The following is a 15,627-nucleotide window of genomic DNA, read 5'->3' on the forward strand; positions in this document are numbered from 1 at the left end:
TCATTTTTTCACACATTCACTCACTCTCTCTCTCTCTCTCACAGTCTCACAAGGTCTCTCTCTCTCAGCCAGCCCCCGCCGCCGTCCTTCCCCGCTCCGCCGCTGCCGGCCCATCCTGGTACGTCCCCACCTCTCTCTCTATATCTCACCGGCCGTCTCTCACCGTCTCACTCTGTCTCTCTCTCTCAGCCAGTCCCCTCCGCCGTCCTTCTCCGCTCCGCCGCTGCCGGCCGTCCCTGGTACGTCCCCCGCTATTTCTCTCTCTCTCTGTCTCACCGGTCATCTCTCACTCTGTCTCTCTCTCTCCCAGCCTGCCCCGCCGTCGCCTGGAACAGCCCCGCCCCGCCGCCTGGACCAGCCCCCTTCCCGTCCGCCCCATCGCCGCCTGGACCAGCCCCCCGCCCCGCCGCCTGGATCGATCAGCATCCCCCCTTCTATTTCTGATTTTGTAATTTTTTTTAATTTAAAAAACATATTAGGTGCGACATTGTCGCACCTGATATGTCGCACCTAGAGGTATGACTATTAGGTGCGACATGTCGCACCTAATGCCTTTTGCTACGGGTTATCCGGTGCGACGCCGTCGCACCTAATAAACTTTTAGGTGCGACATTTGAAGTATTCGGTGCGACATTCGTCGCACCGGATAACGTTTTTTGTCCTAGTGATAAATCGTTCACCCAGAACGCAATACAATACTAGTAATGTTGAGCGTCGAAGTGCGCGCCAGGGAAACCCCTCAGGGTCCCTTTAGTTCACATTTCTTGTCTTTTCATGAGAAGAACATGACGAACGCGAATAACCCAAAGATCTTAAGAAACCCAAAGAACACGATGAACTCGAAGGACTCGATGAACACGAAGAACGCGTAGAACTTGGAGATCGTGAAGAACCCGAAGAACACGGTGAACTCAAAAGACTTGATGAATACATAGAACATGAAGAACCCAAAGATCGCGAAGAACCCGAAGAACAGGACGAACCCGAAGAACTTGATGAACGCAACAAATGCGAAGAGCATGAAGACACTATTGACGAAGTGATGAGACGGAGATGACGAGAACAGAAAGAACTTTACCATACCTAACCTACGTACGTACGGTCATATGTCCGGCCATAGATCGAACCACGGACGATTCTAAATGTCAACCCAAAAATGCGGCTTACAATATCTTTAACCTTGTCCGATATTATGACTCGGTTCTTGTACATTTCCATTATGACTAGGTTCTTGTATATTATAAACCAGCACCTCTTTTCAGACCCATCAAGCATGACTCATTTATTAGGTCGTTTTAATAAAATTAAAAAAAAAAAAAAAAAAAAACTAAACTTATGCGTCCATATGTTACGGTAATCTCAAATTTTTATGCATTAAAAGACCAGTGAGAAATTGGTTGATATCCACGAACTACAACAAACCAAACAAACGACACACACAAATGAATTGGCTTCTATATTTAGTAAAGCAAACAAAAATAATAATTGAAGAATCAAAATGAAAAAAATGGTCCATCTTTCATAAGTCAAAGTAAAAGAACCATTATATTAAATTACAAGCAATAGATCCCGGCCTTGTCCGGGAAGCTTGATAAATTTTAAATTAGATAATAATGTGAACGGTTTGCAATTGTTAGTTGTCACTTTTCATATATAAAAATAAGTATTTTTTTACCACTTTTATATATATATATATATATATATATATATATATATATATTTAAACCATTTTAATTAAATAATAATTCAGATATAAAAAAAATTAGAAATAGTAAGTTGTAATAATAATTGTTATCGTTTTAAAGTTAGTTTAGATAATTTTCATTTTTAAATTTATTTATGAAATTTTTCGTTTTTTTTGAGTTATTTCTGGAATTTTTCGTTTCTTAAAGTTGTTTTTGTAATCTTGTTATACGATTACTAATGTAATTATAAAACTTAAATAGGTATTCATGGAAATTTTTAAAAAATATAGAAATACTGTAACATGTGAAAAGTGGGTTTTGTTTTATATATATATATTTAATAATAATATATATAATAATAATAATAACATTTATATTATTATATAAAAGCAAAACCTGGATTCACTGTAGCATGAACAGTAAATTCCGGGTTTTGCTTTATATATATATATATATATAATAATGGGGTATTTTATCAATCAGATAAAAAGAGAGCTTGAAACAACTTTAATTTTAATTTGTACATAATCACGCTTTCGTAATAAAGCACGTCGAAAAAGAAAAAGACCATCATGTCCTCAAAATCAACTTCACAATATTGAAAGCGAATTATATTAAATTATGGGGGTACTTAAAGAGAACATTTAAGCAACTCTAAATTTGTACATAATATTTAAACAACTCTAAAATATTTAATTTGTACATAATCACGCTTTTGTAATAGAGTGATGCTATTCGGCCCGATTCACGAGCCCGAACGATCCACTCACGTGATGACACGTGGCAGTTTGTTGTCACGTGTCATCACGTGAGTGGATCGTTCGGGACTCGTGAATCGGGCCGAAAATCAATTTCCTTTGTAATAAAGCACAACGAAGAAGAAAAAGATCATCATGTCCTCGAAATCAACGTCCCATTAAAAAAAAGCGCATTATATTAAATTATGAAGTATTTTTTGTCAATCAGCTAACAGATAGCATAAACCAAATTTAAATTAGTTAATTTGTACATAATCACTTTTTCGTAATAAAGTACATCGTAAGAAAAAGACCATCACGCCCTCGAAATCAACGTCCCAATAAGCCCAGCGATGAGCGCGGTGGGATCGCCGAGCACGGCCGAGATAACGCACTGCACAGCCAGCCCCGCCATCTCACAACACTTCTTGGCCTTCCCGCCTTTCTTCTTGCGGTGGGACCCAAATATGCCTCCGCCGCTGGGCTTCCGACAATGGTGCGCCTGAAGGGTGTTCTTCAGGCTTGGAGGCGGTGCGGCGGCGGCGTTCCGGCCGGACCCACTACGGTAGAGCTGGGCCCAATTTCCCATGAGCATCTCACGGACGCATGCCACGTGGAGGTTGTAGGTCTTGCAGGAAGAGCGGTAGCTCCAGCTCCGGCCTTTGCGGCCGCAGCGGTGGCAGGATGAGCTCACCTTGCGGTGGAGGTGGAGCTCTGTCTCGCCGTCGTCTAGAACCATCGGAAGCTTTGCGCAGCATGGGTGTAAGTCGAACCCACATGACGTACAGTGGTACACGAATCTGAAATCGCGAAATCGAAAGTACTAAGTGATAAGTGAATCGATTGGGTTGGTCATTGTTTAAGTGTTAAGTAACAAAAAAGTGATAACCTCACTTACTATTTTTTTCAAATTTAATTACAAATAATTAGCTAACTAAGTCACCAAAAGTAGATTTCGTAATTTTTTGGTAAATAACCACCAGCAATTATTTACACAGCTAAAATACGTAAATACCCAATAATTATTCATATTTGAGGAGGGAAGTTTCGGCGGGTATTTACGTATTTTCAACGGCGTAAATAATTGTTGGTGGCTTTTATAAAAAAATTAAGAAACGTTAGTTGTATAACAATTTCTAGCGTTTTATATGGTTATTTATTCAGTGGACCATTCAATTATCCATACACCTAGCTAACTGTTTTAATTTTAAACTTATTTGTTTAACCTTGGTAGAAAACTGTTTTTATCTCAGGTAGTTCTTTTATTTGACTCTCTTTTTTAACAATTTACCATTTTATTTATAAAAAAAAAATGTTTAATTTAGAATCAGGAAAAAAATCTGAAACTTAAACAAATAAATATTTTATTGAATGTTTGAAAATATTAATTATAAGTTATAACCACGGTAATAATAAAATGTTATTGACTTATTGTTTGTCACCCTTATAGACTAATTGACTAACCTTTACGTCGAAGTAAATTTGAAGTTCTATGAAGACTAATATGATCTCAGGCTGAAACAATTGTTTACTATATTTTGTCGCCTTCGTCATCATCGTGGTCTATTATAATTTATTTGTGCAATTTCGATCATAAGTTTAACCATCGTACGAAGTTATCTCTTCGTCGGCTTTGACACCATCACCGCTATGATTCAAGGCGACACAAACGTATCATTCTTTTTTTTTTTTTAAACGTAGACGGAACCACGGAGAGTTTTTTTAATAACCCTCACTTATCATTCTTCTTCATAACACACGTATCATTCTTCTTCAACTATATACTACTAGGGCACTTGCTCGATTCTCTTTCTCGAAGAAAAAGTTCATTTTCTTCACGAGCACAATATGCTCTTCATCCTAGCACAAGCTAGTTGCTTATTAACAATGTCTATGTGTAGCCCAAACACGATATAGTACTTGTTATATTTGTTTGACATGTATATATATTAAATACATCTTAAGGGACATATTAGAGATAATTTCTAGTTATTCGTATTAGTACTTTCCATTTCATTATTTATGCTTATATATTATATAATGTTTTATTAAAAAAAAACAATTTAGTATGCAATAGTATTGGTACCCAATATTATATTTTATTATATTTTTTTTAAGCTACTGGCTTATTTAATGATGTGTGTGAAAAAAATCATATATACTCAACTTATTTATAAACACTTAACTTATCCAACTCATGTTTACTGTACCAAAGAATTACATTGAGTGATGTTTAAGTATATATATCGTGAAGTTGAACGTTATATTTTCTTAATTACTTGATACAATATTAAGTTAAGACTACACGTCTCAATAAGTTTAAACTTGACACAAGCACATATATCATAGCCCACGTTAAAAATATATTTAAATTCAAACATTAAAAAAAAAAGTTATATATGGAAGAGAAACGAACCCGGTGACGTCCTTCTCGCAGGCGTTGCAGTAGCGGGGGGCGTCTCCCGGGGGACGGGAGAGGAAGCGAAAAGAGCACTTCGGGTAAAATGGGTGAGAGATAACCGGAGACGGGACCGCGCAGTGCGTGTGAAGGTCGAAATCGCATGTCCCGGCCCCACACTTGTAGCGGGACCCGATCCCCGCCTCCTTGCACCCGTCACACTTGAACGCCGATTCCAAGTACTCGAATTTCAGCTTGTGCTGTGAATGACTGAAATGAGATATTTCATTGTATTTCATGGCCTCTCCCTTTTTTTTTAGTGATTAATTATATGGTGCTAGGAGAAAAATGAGGTCTTTTGGAGCATGGAGCATTGTATATATAGTGGGTTTGGTGGTGGGGATTTAATTTGTTTAGCTTAGAAGCTATAGCTTGGTGAAAATATATAGATTAGGTCATATATATGTGGGATGAAATTTTGTTTGATGTTGGCTTGATGGTTAAGCAAAGGGTATGTGTGAGGGAATTAGAATTATATGCTTTGGGATGGTGGTGAAATGAGTGTGCATGGGAATCCCCACGTACGTTGAGAAGGAAAAGAACAGACATAAGGCATATTTTTAAGTCATGTCAACGTACTCAAGAATATATACGAATTAGTTTTCATTATTAGCTAGTTCTTCTTCTTTTTACAAGTTTCACTAGCAATAATTCTTGTTGTGTGCATCTATAGGCATACAATATATAAATATATCGCGTACCAAAAATATAAGAGATATCATATCCATATGCATAATAAATGCTAGCTTATAGCTAGTGTTATGAGGAAAACGTAGAAAGATTCACTCTTATAGTCCTATAGGCTATAAGCTTATAGAAAAAACTGCACCAAACGAAACATTTAAGAAATAAGATATTATGAATTTTATGCAAGTGGGTCATCAATCGTCAAAAGTTTTTCGTTTCTATTATTTTAATCCTGGTATATATTTATTTTAGGTCCACAAAAGGAAAAGCAAGGAATCAAGGTTACAATAATAACTGAGAAAACTATAGATTTAATTGCTAGAATATTTGAATTTCATGTAAGAGAATAATATTCTTTTATATGAAATCGATGTTCCAGGTCGTCTGTTTCAAAAGCTATCGATTGATTAACTTTCCGTAAATAATAATTAATTTGTTTATCTAGTATACAAATTTTATAAAGGAGGTATATATGGATATGAATATATGATGCCATATATTATCTATGGGCTATGGGGGATACACGCATACGATCATATATAAAAATTTAATCAAGAACCCTACGTAAATATATCATTCTTACATGGAAAGCAAAAGATATAGTAAAGAATAACTCGTTTGAACGTTTATCCATTCTTGCATGAGAACGTATGCGATTCTCATTTTTGGAATAATTTCTCCAACCCATCAGGTCTTTGTTGTTTTTATTTTAAGAGAGGATTGCTTATCAGCTTAATTAATTATTAGCTATAATATATATATATATATATATACGTATATATATATATATCCATATTTTCTGTTTTTGTCCATGGTAATCTTCTAAGGAACTTATTCCAATTGAGCAATACCTATTGGCGCAATTAATATTTGCGTAAAGTTATTATATTGGTTGGATGTAATCTATCCATTGCCGTTTCTTGTTTCAAAATTTCTTTAGAAATTATCGAGTAGCTACTACAATTTACATATTAAAAAAAAACAGCTGTATCTAGCATGTAACATGATTAAATATAACTAGTAACAGGGAGTAATCTAAATTAGAAGGACTAATATGCAAAATAAAAATTCAAGAAAAGTTGATTTTCGTAAATTTTAGAGTAAAAATTAGCACAAAAAATAAAGAAAAATAATGAGATTTGTATCCGTTGCATACTATATTCTTGATCAAAGTAAAGAAAAATGTTGATCATTTTAATTAATCAGTTAACATATATTTCAGGATTAAGTGGCCTTTTGCATATCTAGGGTAAGTTGACTATATCTTAAATATATTTTTGGATATGTGTAGTCACTATTGTTGTCAATTAGGGAGTACTTTTTGCGCCAAGTGGATTATAAGCTGGTACCGCGAATTGTACACGTGGATAAAAGATAGTACGTACGTAAGAAAAAGCATTTGTACTCAATCAACCAACTGAATAATTGAGTCTCCACAATAAAATTGGACTTGCTAGAACTGATTCAAAGTTCAAACAAAACAATAATTCTAGGTAAAAGATAATTTTTTGAAACCTGCTTTCGTTCCGTCTCGCATTTATTTATTGTTTCCTTTGTTACAAATTAAAGAAACACCTGGAATATTCCAAATGAGTCCAAGCGATAATCTGTAGCATATATAAATATCCTTATCCTTATTTTTTTTCAAGGAGTAGTCAGCTAGAACAGATGGACACGAAAAAGAAGAAATGAATATGATTCTTCTGTATCTTCATAATGACTCGTTGTCGTATCACAACGAATAAAACTGTTTGAGTTTAATTCGCATTGCTTAACATCGTTGATAACTTGATATGATACATTAGCACAAAATAATGAATGTAAATATTGCGTGCAAGTTTTTGTTTTTGGTTTTTTTTTTTTTTTGTTGCCCGCTTTTGTGCACATTCACGAGTAGACGGAGCACTTGAATTCGAAACTAAACTTAGCTTCCAATTAAATGGAAGCCAATGCTCAATGATCCCACGGTTGTTCAAAAAAAAAAAAAAATCCTATATACAAAGCTTAGAGCTTATGGTGATTAAGAGTATTCCTATTTTTTATGATATGACGTAAAATATATTATAAGTGCATATATATCTATATATCATCATCAAATCTAATTTTATATATACATATGTATACGCGGTCAAAATTGATGCTAGCTAGCCAGTGGTCGTTCAGTTGCAATATGCTTTTTAATCTTCACATGAGCGACCATGATGAGCCAAATAGTCTCAATAATTAAGCACTTATATTAGTCAAGTCCCGATCTTTTTTCCTTTGGAAAACGTAAAAGCAACCAAGTTAAGCTATTCTAAGAGTATACGGTTTTCAAAACAAAAATAGCGAAACAGTAAATCACAAATCACCCCCATTTTTTTTAGCGAAACAGTAAATCACAAATCACCCCCATTTTTTTTTTCTTTTTTGGGCTTGACTCATGCTTCTAAGCCTTATAAACCATCAATATAGCATTTATAGGGGTCTATTAACTTTAAAGTAGAAATTAAAAGAAAACATGTCCTCCCGTTTCAAGAAAATTAATTATTTTTTTTCAATTACGTTTAAAGCTTCTTTAGAAGTAAAGATTTATTAAAATATTAATAGATCGAGAGTATACTCTTTTTCAGTTTTATTTTAATAAGGTCATCATATAAATATTTCAAGAAATTTTTATTATTACTATATGTAATAACCAATTTAATTTAGAAAAATATTAAAAACCCTTCAATTTTAACCTAAGTGACGTAATATCTTTTTAATATTGAACTTTTCATAGGAATTTCTAGGTTTTCGCAGCAACACATATTTGCGTTACTCAAGCTAACACTCTTTATTTCCGCTTCGTTTATCATTGCTCGCGTGAGAGTTTCATTCTCCGTGGAAAGCTCCCCTACTAGGGGTCCGCTTTTACATTGCACAAATTTGGGATATAGTTTAATATTTTCATCAATGGTGCAACAACGCTATAAGCGATTTATTAGGCACTCTTTCAAGGGTGGCTAATATAGTGAAATTCTGATTAGTCACAAAGACAAGATGTCACACATAAAGTGTTGACAATATGTCCGACACCTTACTTAAATACAGATAATGGATAATCAACAAAAGTGCGGTAAATAAACGACACGCAATATGGTTACCCAGTTCGGTGCAATATCACCTACGTCTGGGGGCACTCTGCCAGTAGAAAGGATGCCTAGACCAGAGACTCCCCTGAATTTGAGATTCTCTTCAATTCCACTCTTCGAGCAAACACTTATACTCGGATGACTTCAGTCTTCAAACGCACGTGAGTCTTCAATCACGTATACACAGAACCCAAATCACTCAAACATTCAAACCTCTCGAATAGTATTTGGTGAAAGACACCGCTCTTATCAAAACACAAAGCCTCTCAATCCGCCGATCTTGCACGTCTAGGAGCTCTAAGTATTTTGAAAAAGCGTCGAGGCTGCTAAGGGGAAACGCATGGCTTTTATAGCAGCTGCATAATCCTGGAAGTGTATCTAGAGTTTCCTTACCCGTACTCGCGAGAATATTGCGCAATAAAAATATCAGCGAGTCAATAGTGAGGCAATCTGTTAAAACTAAGAACTTGCCAAAAATACAAACTGAAGGATGTCTTACCAGAAGCTGGAGCATGAAGACCGACATCTTTCTTTACACTAAAAAATAAAGTCAACAACATAACGTAACAACATATAGCTTATATCCAAACCTTCTTACTATGATATGAGTGATTAATCTTAATTGATGATCCGAGCGGTTTTTCTCTCGGCGATGAAGCTTATTCGTGTCGCTTTATTGAATTTTGGCATTTGAATTCATGTTTAATGTTCAAAGTTTGTCTTGATCAAGTACGGCTCTATTTAGTCCACACCAAATTAATGCTTTATCTCTTAAAAAATTAATCAATCCTTTTACACTGATAAATGTCTGGCACATATTGGAACAAATCAACTAACCCAAACTTCACTATTAGTTCTAGGTGAAAGTTGAACACAATAGTAACTATATTTGAATATCTATACATTTTGTCACTTAACATATCAAAAATACCATTTACTTAGCTCTTCCAAACCACAGTACAGCTTACGTAACGTTGTAACATCATTCCATCGAAACCCAAAGAAAAAGCAGAGAAAGAAGAAATTTCGCCCTCGCCGTTCGTTGTTTCTCATTCATCGTCGTCATCGCCGCATTCGTCTCAGCACCATTCGTCTTCTTTCCCCGCTGTTTCTTCTTCTTTTTCACCATTCATCGATCTCCATGGGCGCCCAAAAGGTGAGGTTTTTTTATTTTTCAAATAATTGAGATTTCGTACTTATATTGGATAGTTTCAAATCAAAATCGATAGTTTTTTTTTAAAAAAAAAATTCATTTCTTTCACTCTAATTTTTTACTGTGTTTTGTTTGCTCACATTTTCCCCCATTATTCCCATTCGCAATTCCTTCCAATTGATTAGAGTTGTTATGCCGTCATTTTCACAAGGTAGACATAACACTATGAGAGCAAAAACAACATTTTAAGCCCATGCACAAGGCTCAAGCCCACAAGGAAAGTACTCAAGTCAAACTCCAAGTTAAATCTCTCAAAATAAAGTTCGCGAAACGACTCAAGACCATGTCAATCAGAGAATCCACGAGTTATGTCTCGAGACTAAGTCGACAAGTCCACGAGACAACTCGAGAGTACACGCAACGACTCTAGATCACAGCTAAAAAATGATATCTCTCAAGACTACGAATCGAATTCACAAGTCCTTACAACGACTCAAAATAAAGTTCACAAACTCACGCGCCAAGCTCCGGATCAACGCTTATAAGATGTCTCTCAAACGAGCTCTCAAAAGAGACTCTCGAAGCATGTTTTCGAGCTAAACTATTTGACAAATCTTCAAGACTAAACCACAAACATGATCACCCCGGTCGGCCAAAGAAAATGACCACCCGGTCGGCCAAAGAAAATGATCATCCCGTCGACCAAAAACGAAGACCACCCGGCTATCCAAAGAAAATTACCACCCGGCCAGCCAAAAAAGATGACCACCTAGTCGGTCAAAAATGAAGACTATCCGATCGGCCAAAAAAGATGAACACCCGATCGGCAAAAAAAGAAGACCACCCCACCGTCTTCACTCAACCAAGACCACCCGCCGTCTTCACTCGACCAGGACCACCCAGCCGTCTCCACCACTCGGCCAAGATCACCCGGCCGTCTCCACCACCGACCAAGTACCTCTCACCAAACCCATTGGCTCATATGAACACCTCATCTATTCACAACACGAGGTAAGTTATTTCAACTTGTGAAAAATCTAACAAAATCACACCACGACTCTCTTTCTCTCTCTCTAGAAAACATATAGATGAGCACAAATCGTTCACCAATAGCACAATACAACATGACTAATATTGAGCGTCGGAGCGCGCGCCGAGGGGAAACCCTTTGCATCTCTCTAAATTCACGTTTTCTTGTGCTTAGTGAAGGTGCGAGGATCCAAAGACCCGACAAGGAACACGAAGAATTTGAAGATTTAAGAACGACTCGGAGATCCGAAGACTCGACGAGGAACCCAAAGAACACGATGGCGTGAAGACTCGGAGAGAAGATCAACAAGTTGAAGGCAAGGTTTCGAAAGAGATCTCACGGGTTAAAGGCAAGATGTCGGAAGAGGTCTCATGGTTAAAGGCAAGGTGTCAGAAGATGTCGGAAGAGATAAACTACTATTTTAAAATACAGTATTTCTGTAATTATTTTCTTATTACTTTATAAGACATAGTGATGTAACCCAAACAGTTGAAGCCCAAAAGATGTCTGGCCCAAATGTACAGAACTGTATGTTCTATTCCCATTTTGCCCCTCCCAGTCCCCGCTTTCTCTTACTAATCACTTCCTTTTTTAAGGCTTTAATTTTCTGTCTCGTTTTTTTTTTCTTTTTTTGTGGAAATTTCGTGCAAATTCTCTTTTCAATTCTCATACATTTAAGGAATGTACTCTTCACTCTTGTCAGTTCGTAACGCTATCCGATCTTCGTCTCTTCTCTCTCAATTAGCTCGGAACCATGTCGACCTCAAGGCGTCGCGGTCTTTCGCTGTGTTCTCTCCCATATACGGTAATTTTTTGGTTCGTTTATTTGTATTGATTTGTCAAATTGATCAAAAAAATTAACTCTCGGTTGATTTGTTATGCGCGTTCTCTCTCTCTCTTTCTATCTCTCTCTCTCTCTCTATATATATATATATATATATATATATATATATATATATATATATATATATATATATATATATACACACGTTGTGATATGAAGACTGCATATTTTTCTTCTCTTATTAGTGTTTATAATGGCTTTGATTCACATGGCAATAGATTTGTTTATGGATTTTGGGAAGAAAAAAAAATTAAAAACCAATAGGAAGTCCCTAAAATTCATCGAATTTTACTTCTGGACAATGCTGGCACTGAATTAATTAATTGCGAAAATTATTCATGAACTTTGCTTCAAAGCTTGTTCCTGACTTGGGTCCTATTCGGAAGAGAAAAGAAAATTTTATATAATGACAATGATCCGTTTGTCGTAGCTTTTTTGGTAAACTGTTTATAAAACAGTTATTGCTGATAACAAAAGTTGATTTAGCGTTTGGTAAAATAAATATATTATAGTAATAAGACTAAAATAGACATGTTCTTAAAAATTAAATAATAATTATAAATATGGTTATTTATATGCATATATATTAATAATAATTTTTCTAAAAAAAATCAAAGAGAAAAGAAGACAACGTAACAAGATAAACTATTATTGGACTCCAACAACCAACAAAATTCCAATAAAATGCACAAATCATTTTTTAACAAGTTTTACTCTTAGATAGAAAAAAAAAAGATGAGGCAGATAAAAAAGTTATGCATTATGATACAAAAATCCTCACAATTTACAAGGAGAGATAGAATTTAGAATATCATACTGAGCAAAGTACAAATGACTTAGAAACACTTTGTACAAAAATATTACAGTAATTTGTATAACAAACTTAAAAACACTTTTTTCTAAAATTAGGAATCCTAACTTTTCGCTTTTGAAATTTTTTGTAAAAACAGTTTTGTCAAACACCGAACAAACAATTTAGTTTTTTCTCGAACAAACGCAGCCAATATCCTAAGTGTAAACTTTTAAATCAACTAATTAAGAAGAAAGTTCCCTTGACAAATAATATAACGTGAAGGAATTAGGTTTTCCAACAGAACTTGGGTTAATGTACGCTTGCGTTAAAACGATTCGCAATGGTCTTCGATCGCCGGCTCTGTTCTCTCTCTTATCCCGGAACCATGGCGACCTCAGGGCTCTAAGGCCAGTCTCTTCGGGGCCCGAGAAATGCGGTATTTTGTTTATTGTTGATTGTTAATTCTTGACAAATTTAAGCTCTCTGTTGCATTTTAGTTTGGTTTTGTGAATATCAAATTATAAATATTGATTTTTTCCGTAGGGGTCTGTGTTTAAATTTACCATGGTTTAGATTCATAAGGAATTGAGCGTGGTTTTTCTATGAATTTCCTTATTTATGGAAAACTTTCTGACAACACTTGTTCATGAACTTGGTTTTATGGCCTTGGTCCTGAAGTGAGTTTCTTGTTCTGTTTACACTGTAATGAAATAGCTATTTATAAGAATAATTCATGTCCTTCAAAAAGCATAGGAATATCACAAACTTTAATTAAATCGGAATCATCCGAGAAATGCTGTTTTCGTAGTGATTTTTTTTTAGTACTCCCATGGACTTATATGATTGTTAGTTTCTTTGATTTCCTCTTCGTAATTTTTTCCCCAAGAAAAATTGATCAGTGAATAATGGAAATCATTATCGCCACTTTATCTACCGAACCTTTGTAATTAGATGCATGATTTTATTTCAGAGAGCTCTGAAGATAGTTTCACCGACTCTCAAGGATATCAGAACCGAAAATGCGATGAACACACCGCTCAGAAACCTGATCGCACCACAGAAGAGTCAACCTCTCACCTCATCTCTGTCCTCACCATGCAGCGTTCCAAATCCAGGTGGGGGCACCTTCAATCTCTCCGCCCCAAAGGCTTCGACCCGGAAGAATTTTCCGAGATTGTTATCGCAATCAGAAACAACTCTCATCTCGCGCTTCGCTTCTTCCGCTGGACCCAAAATAAGTCTCTTTGTAACCACAACACAAGTTCCTACTCGGCAATCATACATATCCTGGCTCGTGGACGACTAAAACACCAAGCCCGGCTCATCATATGCGAAGCAATCAGGGTCTCTGGATCGGATGACCTCAAGCCAGATTTGAAGCCGTTGAAGGTTTTCGAAACCTTGGCTAAAACCTACAAGCGATGCGATTCGGCTCCTTTCGTGTTCGATCTGCTAATCGAAGCGTGTCTCGACTCGAAAAAGTTCAAACCCGCGATCCGAATCGTGAGGATGTTGCTCTCTCGTAATATTAGTCCTAGCTATGGCACTTGCAATTCTCTGCTTCGACAGGTTTCTCGGTTTGTCGGTGCCGATGAAGGCTATGACTTGTACAAAGCGATCTTTGGGTTGAAGAATTCTAGGGTTAGGCCAAGCGTGGCGATTTTGAACACCCTGATGGTAGCTTTTTACCAGGAAAGTGCGCTGGAAAGAGTGGAAAATATTTGGGATGAAATAACCCAATCAGATTGTGAGCCGAATTGTTTCAGTTTTAGTATTTTGATGGCTGCTTATTGCGACGAAGGAAAAATAAACAAAGCAGAGGAGGTTTGGGAAAAAATGAAGGCTAGCAAGGTCGAGTTCGATATTGTGTCATATAATACAATTATCGGAGGATTTTGTCAGGCTGGAGAGCTTGAGAAAGCCGAGGAATATTTCAGGGAAATGGGTTTACGTGGAATAGAGAGTAGCTCTACAACGTATGAACACCTCATAAAAGGCTATTGCAAGATGGGTCACCTCGATTCAGCCATGCTCATCTACAAGGATATCGATAGCATAGGTTTTAGCCCCGAGGCTTTGACGATCGATACGTTGATCCGAGCGCTTTGCTTCGGAGATAGGGTTTCGGAGGCTTTGGATGTTTCGAAATGCGCAAAGGGGAGCGTCGGTTTTTGTCCGGCGAGGGAGACTTTTGAGGTCTTGATAGCGGGTCTGTGTCGGGAGGGGAAGATGGAAGAGGCTCTGAAGCTTCAAGCGGAAATGGTGGCTGGAGGGTTTGAACCGAGTCGTGAGATCTACTGTGCTTTTATTACAAGTTACGAGGAACAAGGAAATGTCGAAATGGCCTCAAAGTTGAGGAAGGAAATGTTCGAAAGTGGGATATGAAGCCTTCAACTAAAGAGGTGAAAATATAGAATCAGACGGATGAGGATCTGCTTGTGCCATCAGTTTTATCAGATTCATTGAAGTCTACGCACTTTTGCAACTACCGAAAGAAAAATAGTTGGCCCGGAATCACTGAACCAGCCAAAGGTTGAAAAGAGGCAAAAATAGTTGGCCTGGAATCACTGAACCAGCCATAGCGGTGTAACAGACCCAAGGTGAAAATTCCTTGGCCATGAACAGAGAATGAGTCTTGATGTGGAGATTCTTACTCGATCATCGACGATGATGATCAACGATTTCCGAGGCTGGCAAATAGGGCATTTAACGAAAGCAGAGTATTAGGGCCAAAGCTTACTAAACACATGAAGGAAATGCAGAGTCGTTATACAACAGACCTTTTCATATGTTCGGAGCAAAATGAAAGACCTTTTTATTTTTTCTTTTTTATAACAAGCAAAAGAAGCTTTTTTAGAGTTAAGTTACATCTTTCAGCTCATAAAATAGATTTCGTGGTTGGCTGTGTTGAACACTACCTCAGCTCGTTCTTTTCGTCGTCCATACCATACAGCAAAATTTCCTGAGTGCGGTTTTGGTCGCCAAGTCGACAATAATTCATTAAGATTTAAGACTAAAGACGCATGATCCATGAGAAAGGGGAAATTTACAGGAATAGTGTTTTAAAAATACAATATTAGTGCTAATACGGTGTTTCTAATATTTTTCAAGTGTTTTTCTAATGATA

General features: G+C 36.6%; 2 protein-coding genes across 2 annotated transcripts; one reads left to right on the forward strand and one right to left on the reverse strand.

The window, feature by feature from the left end:
• Positions 1-2,581: 2,581 nt before the first annotated feature.
• Positions 2,582-5,253, reverse strand: LOC149387779 (Cysteine/Histidine-rich C1 domain family protein). Its single transcript, XM_089623475.1, has 2 exons — positions 4,839-5,253; positions 2,582-3,222 (listed from the first exon to the last, which is right to left on the reverse strand). The coding sequence occupies exons 1-2, from the start codon at positions 5,117-5,119 to the stop codon at positions 2,739-2,741; spliced, it is 765 nt and encodes a 254-aa protein (XP_089479601.1). The 5' UTR covers positions 5,120-5,253; the 3' UTR covers positions 2,582-2,738.
• A 7,534-nt stretch (positions 5,254-12,787) lies between these two features.
• On the forward strand, positions 12,788-15,399 carry LOC149387780 (Tetratricopeptide repeat (TPR)-like superfamily protein). Its single transcript, XM_089621765.1, has 2 exons — positions 12,788-12,936; positions 13,471-15,399. The coding sequence occupies exons 1-2, from the start codon at positions 12,813-12,815 to the stop codon at positions 14,883-14,885; spliced, it is 1,539 nt and encodes a 512-aa protein (XP_089477891.1). The 5' UTR covers positions 12,788-12,812; the 3' UTR covers positions 14,886-15,399.
• Positions 15,400-15,627: the final 228 nt, after the last annotated feature.

The sequence above is a fragment of the Urtica dioica genome, chromosome 8, assembly GCF_054948205.1.
Source record: "Urtica dioica subsp. dioica isolate 48M chromosome 8, U.dioica_male_clone48M_v1_H2, whole genome shotgun sequence".
Lineage (NCBI taxonomy): Eukaryota > Viridiplantae > Streptophyta > Magnoliopsida > Rosales > Urticaceae > Urtica > Urtica dioica.

Bases quoted from the DNA above. Each gene is read 5' to 3' on its own strand.
- LOC149387780 (XM_089621765.1), top strand. From the start codon at position 12,813: ATGTACGCTTGCGTTAAAACGATTCGCAATGGTCTTCGATCGCCGGCT. The intron at 12,937-13,470 runs GTATTTTGTTTA...ATTTTATTTCAG, and splicing joins TTCGGGGCCCGAGAAATGCG to AGAGCTCTGAAGATAGTTTC.
- LOC149387779 (XM_089623475.1), bottom strand. From the start codon at position 5,119: ATGAAATACAATGAAATATCTCATTTCAGTCATTCACAGCACAAGCTG. The intron at 3,223-4,838 runs GTTCGTTTCTCT...TCGCGATTTCAG, and splicing joins TGCGAGAAGGACGTCACCGG to ATTCGTGTACCACTGTACGT.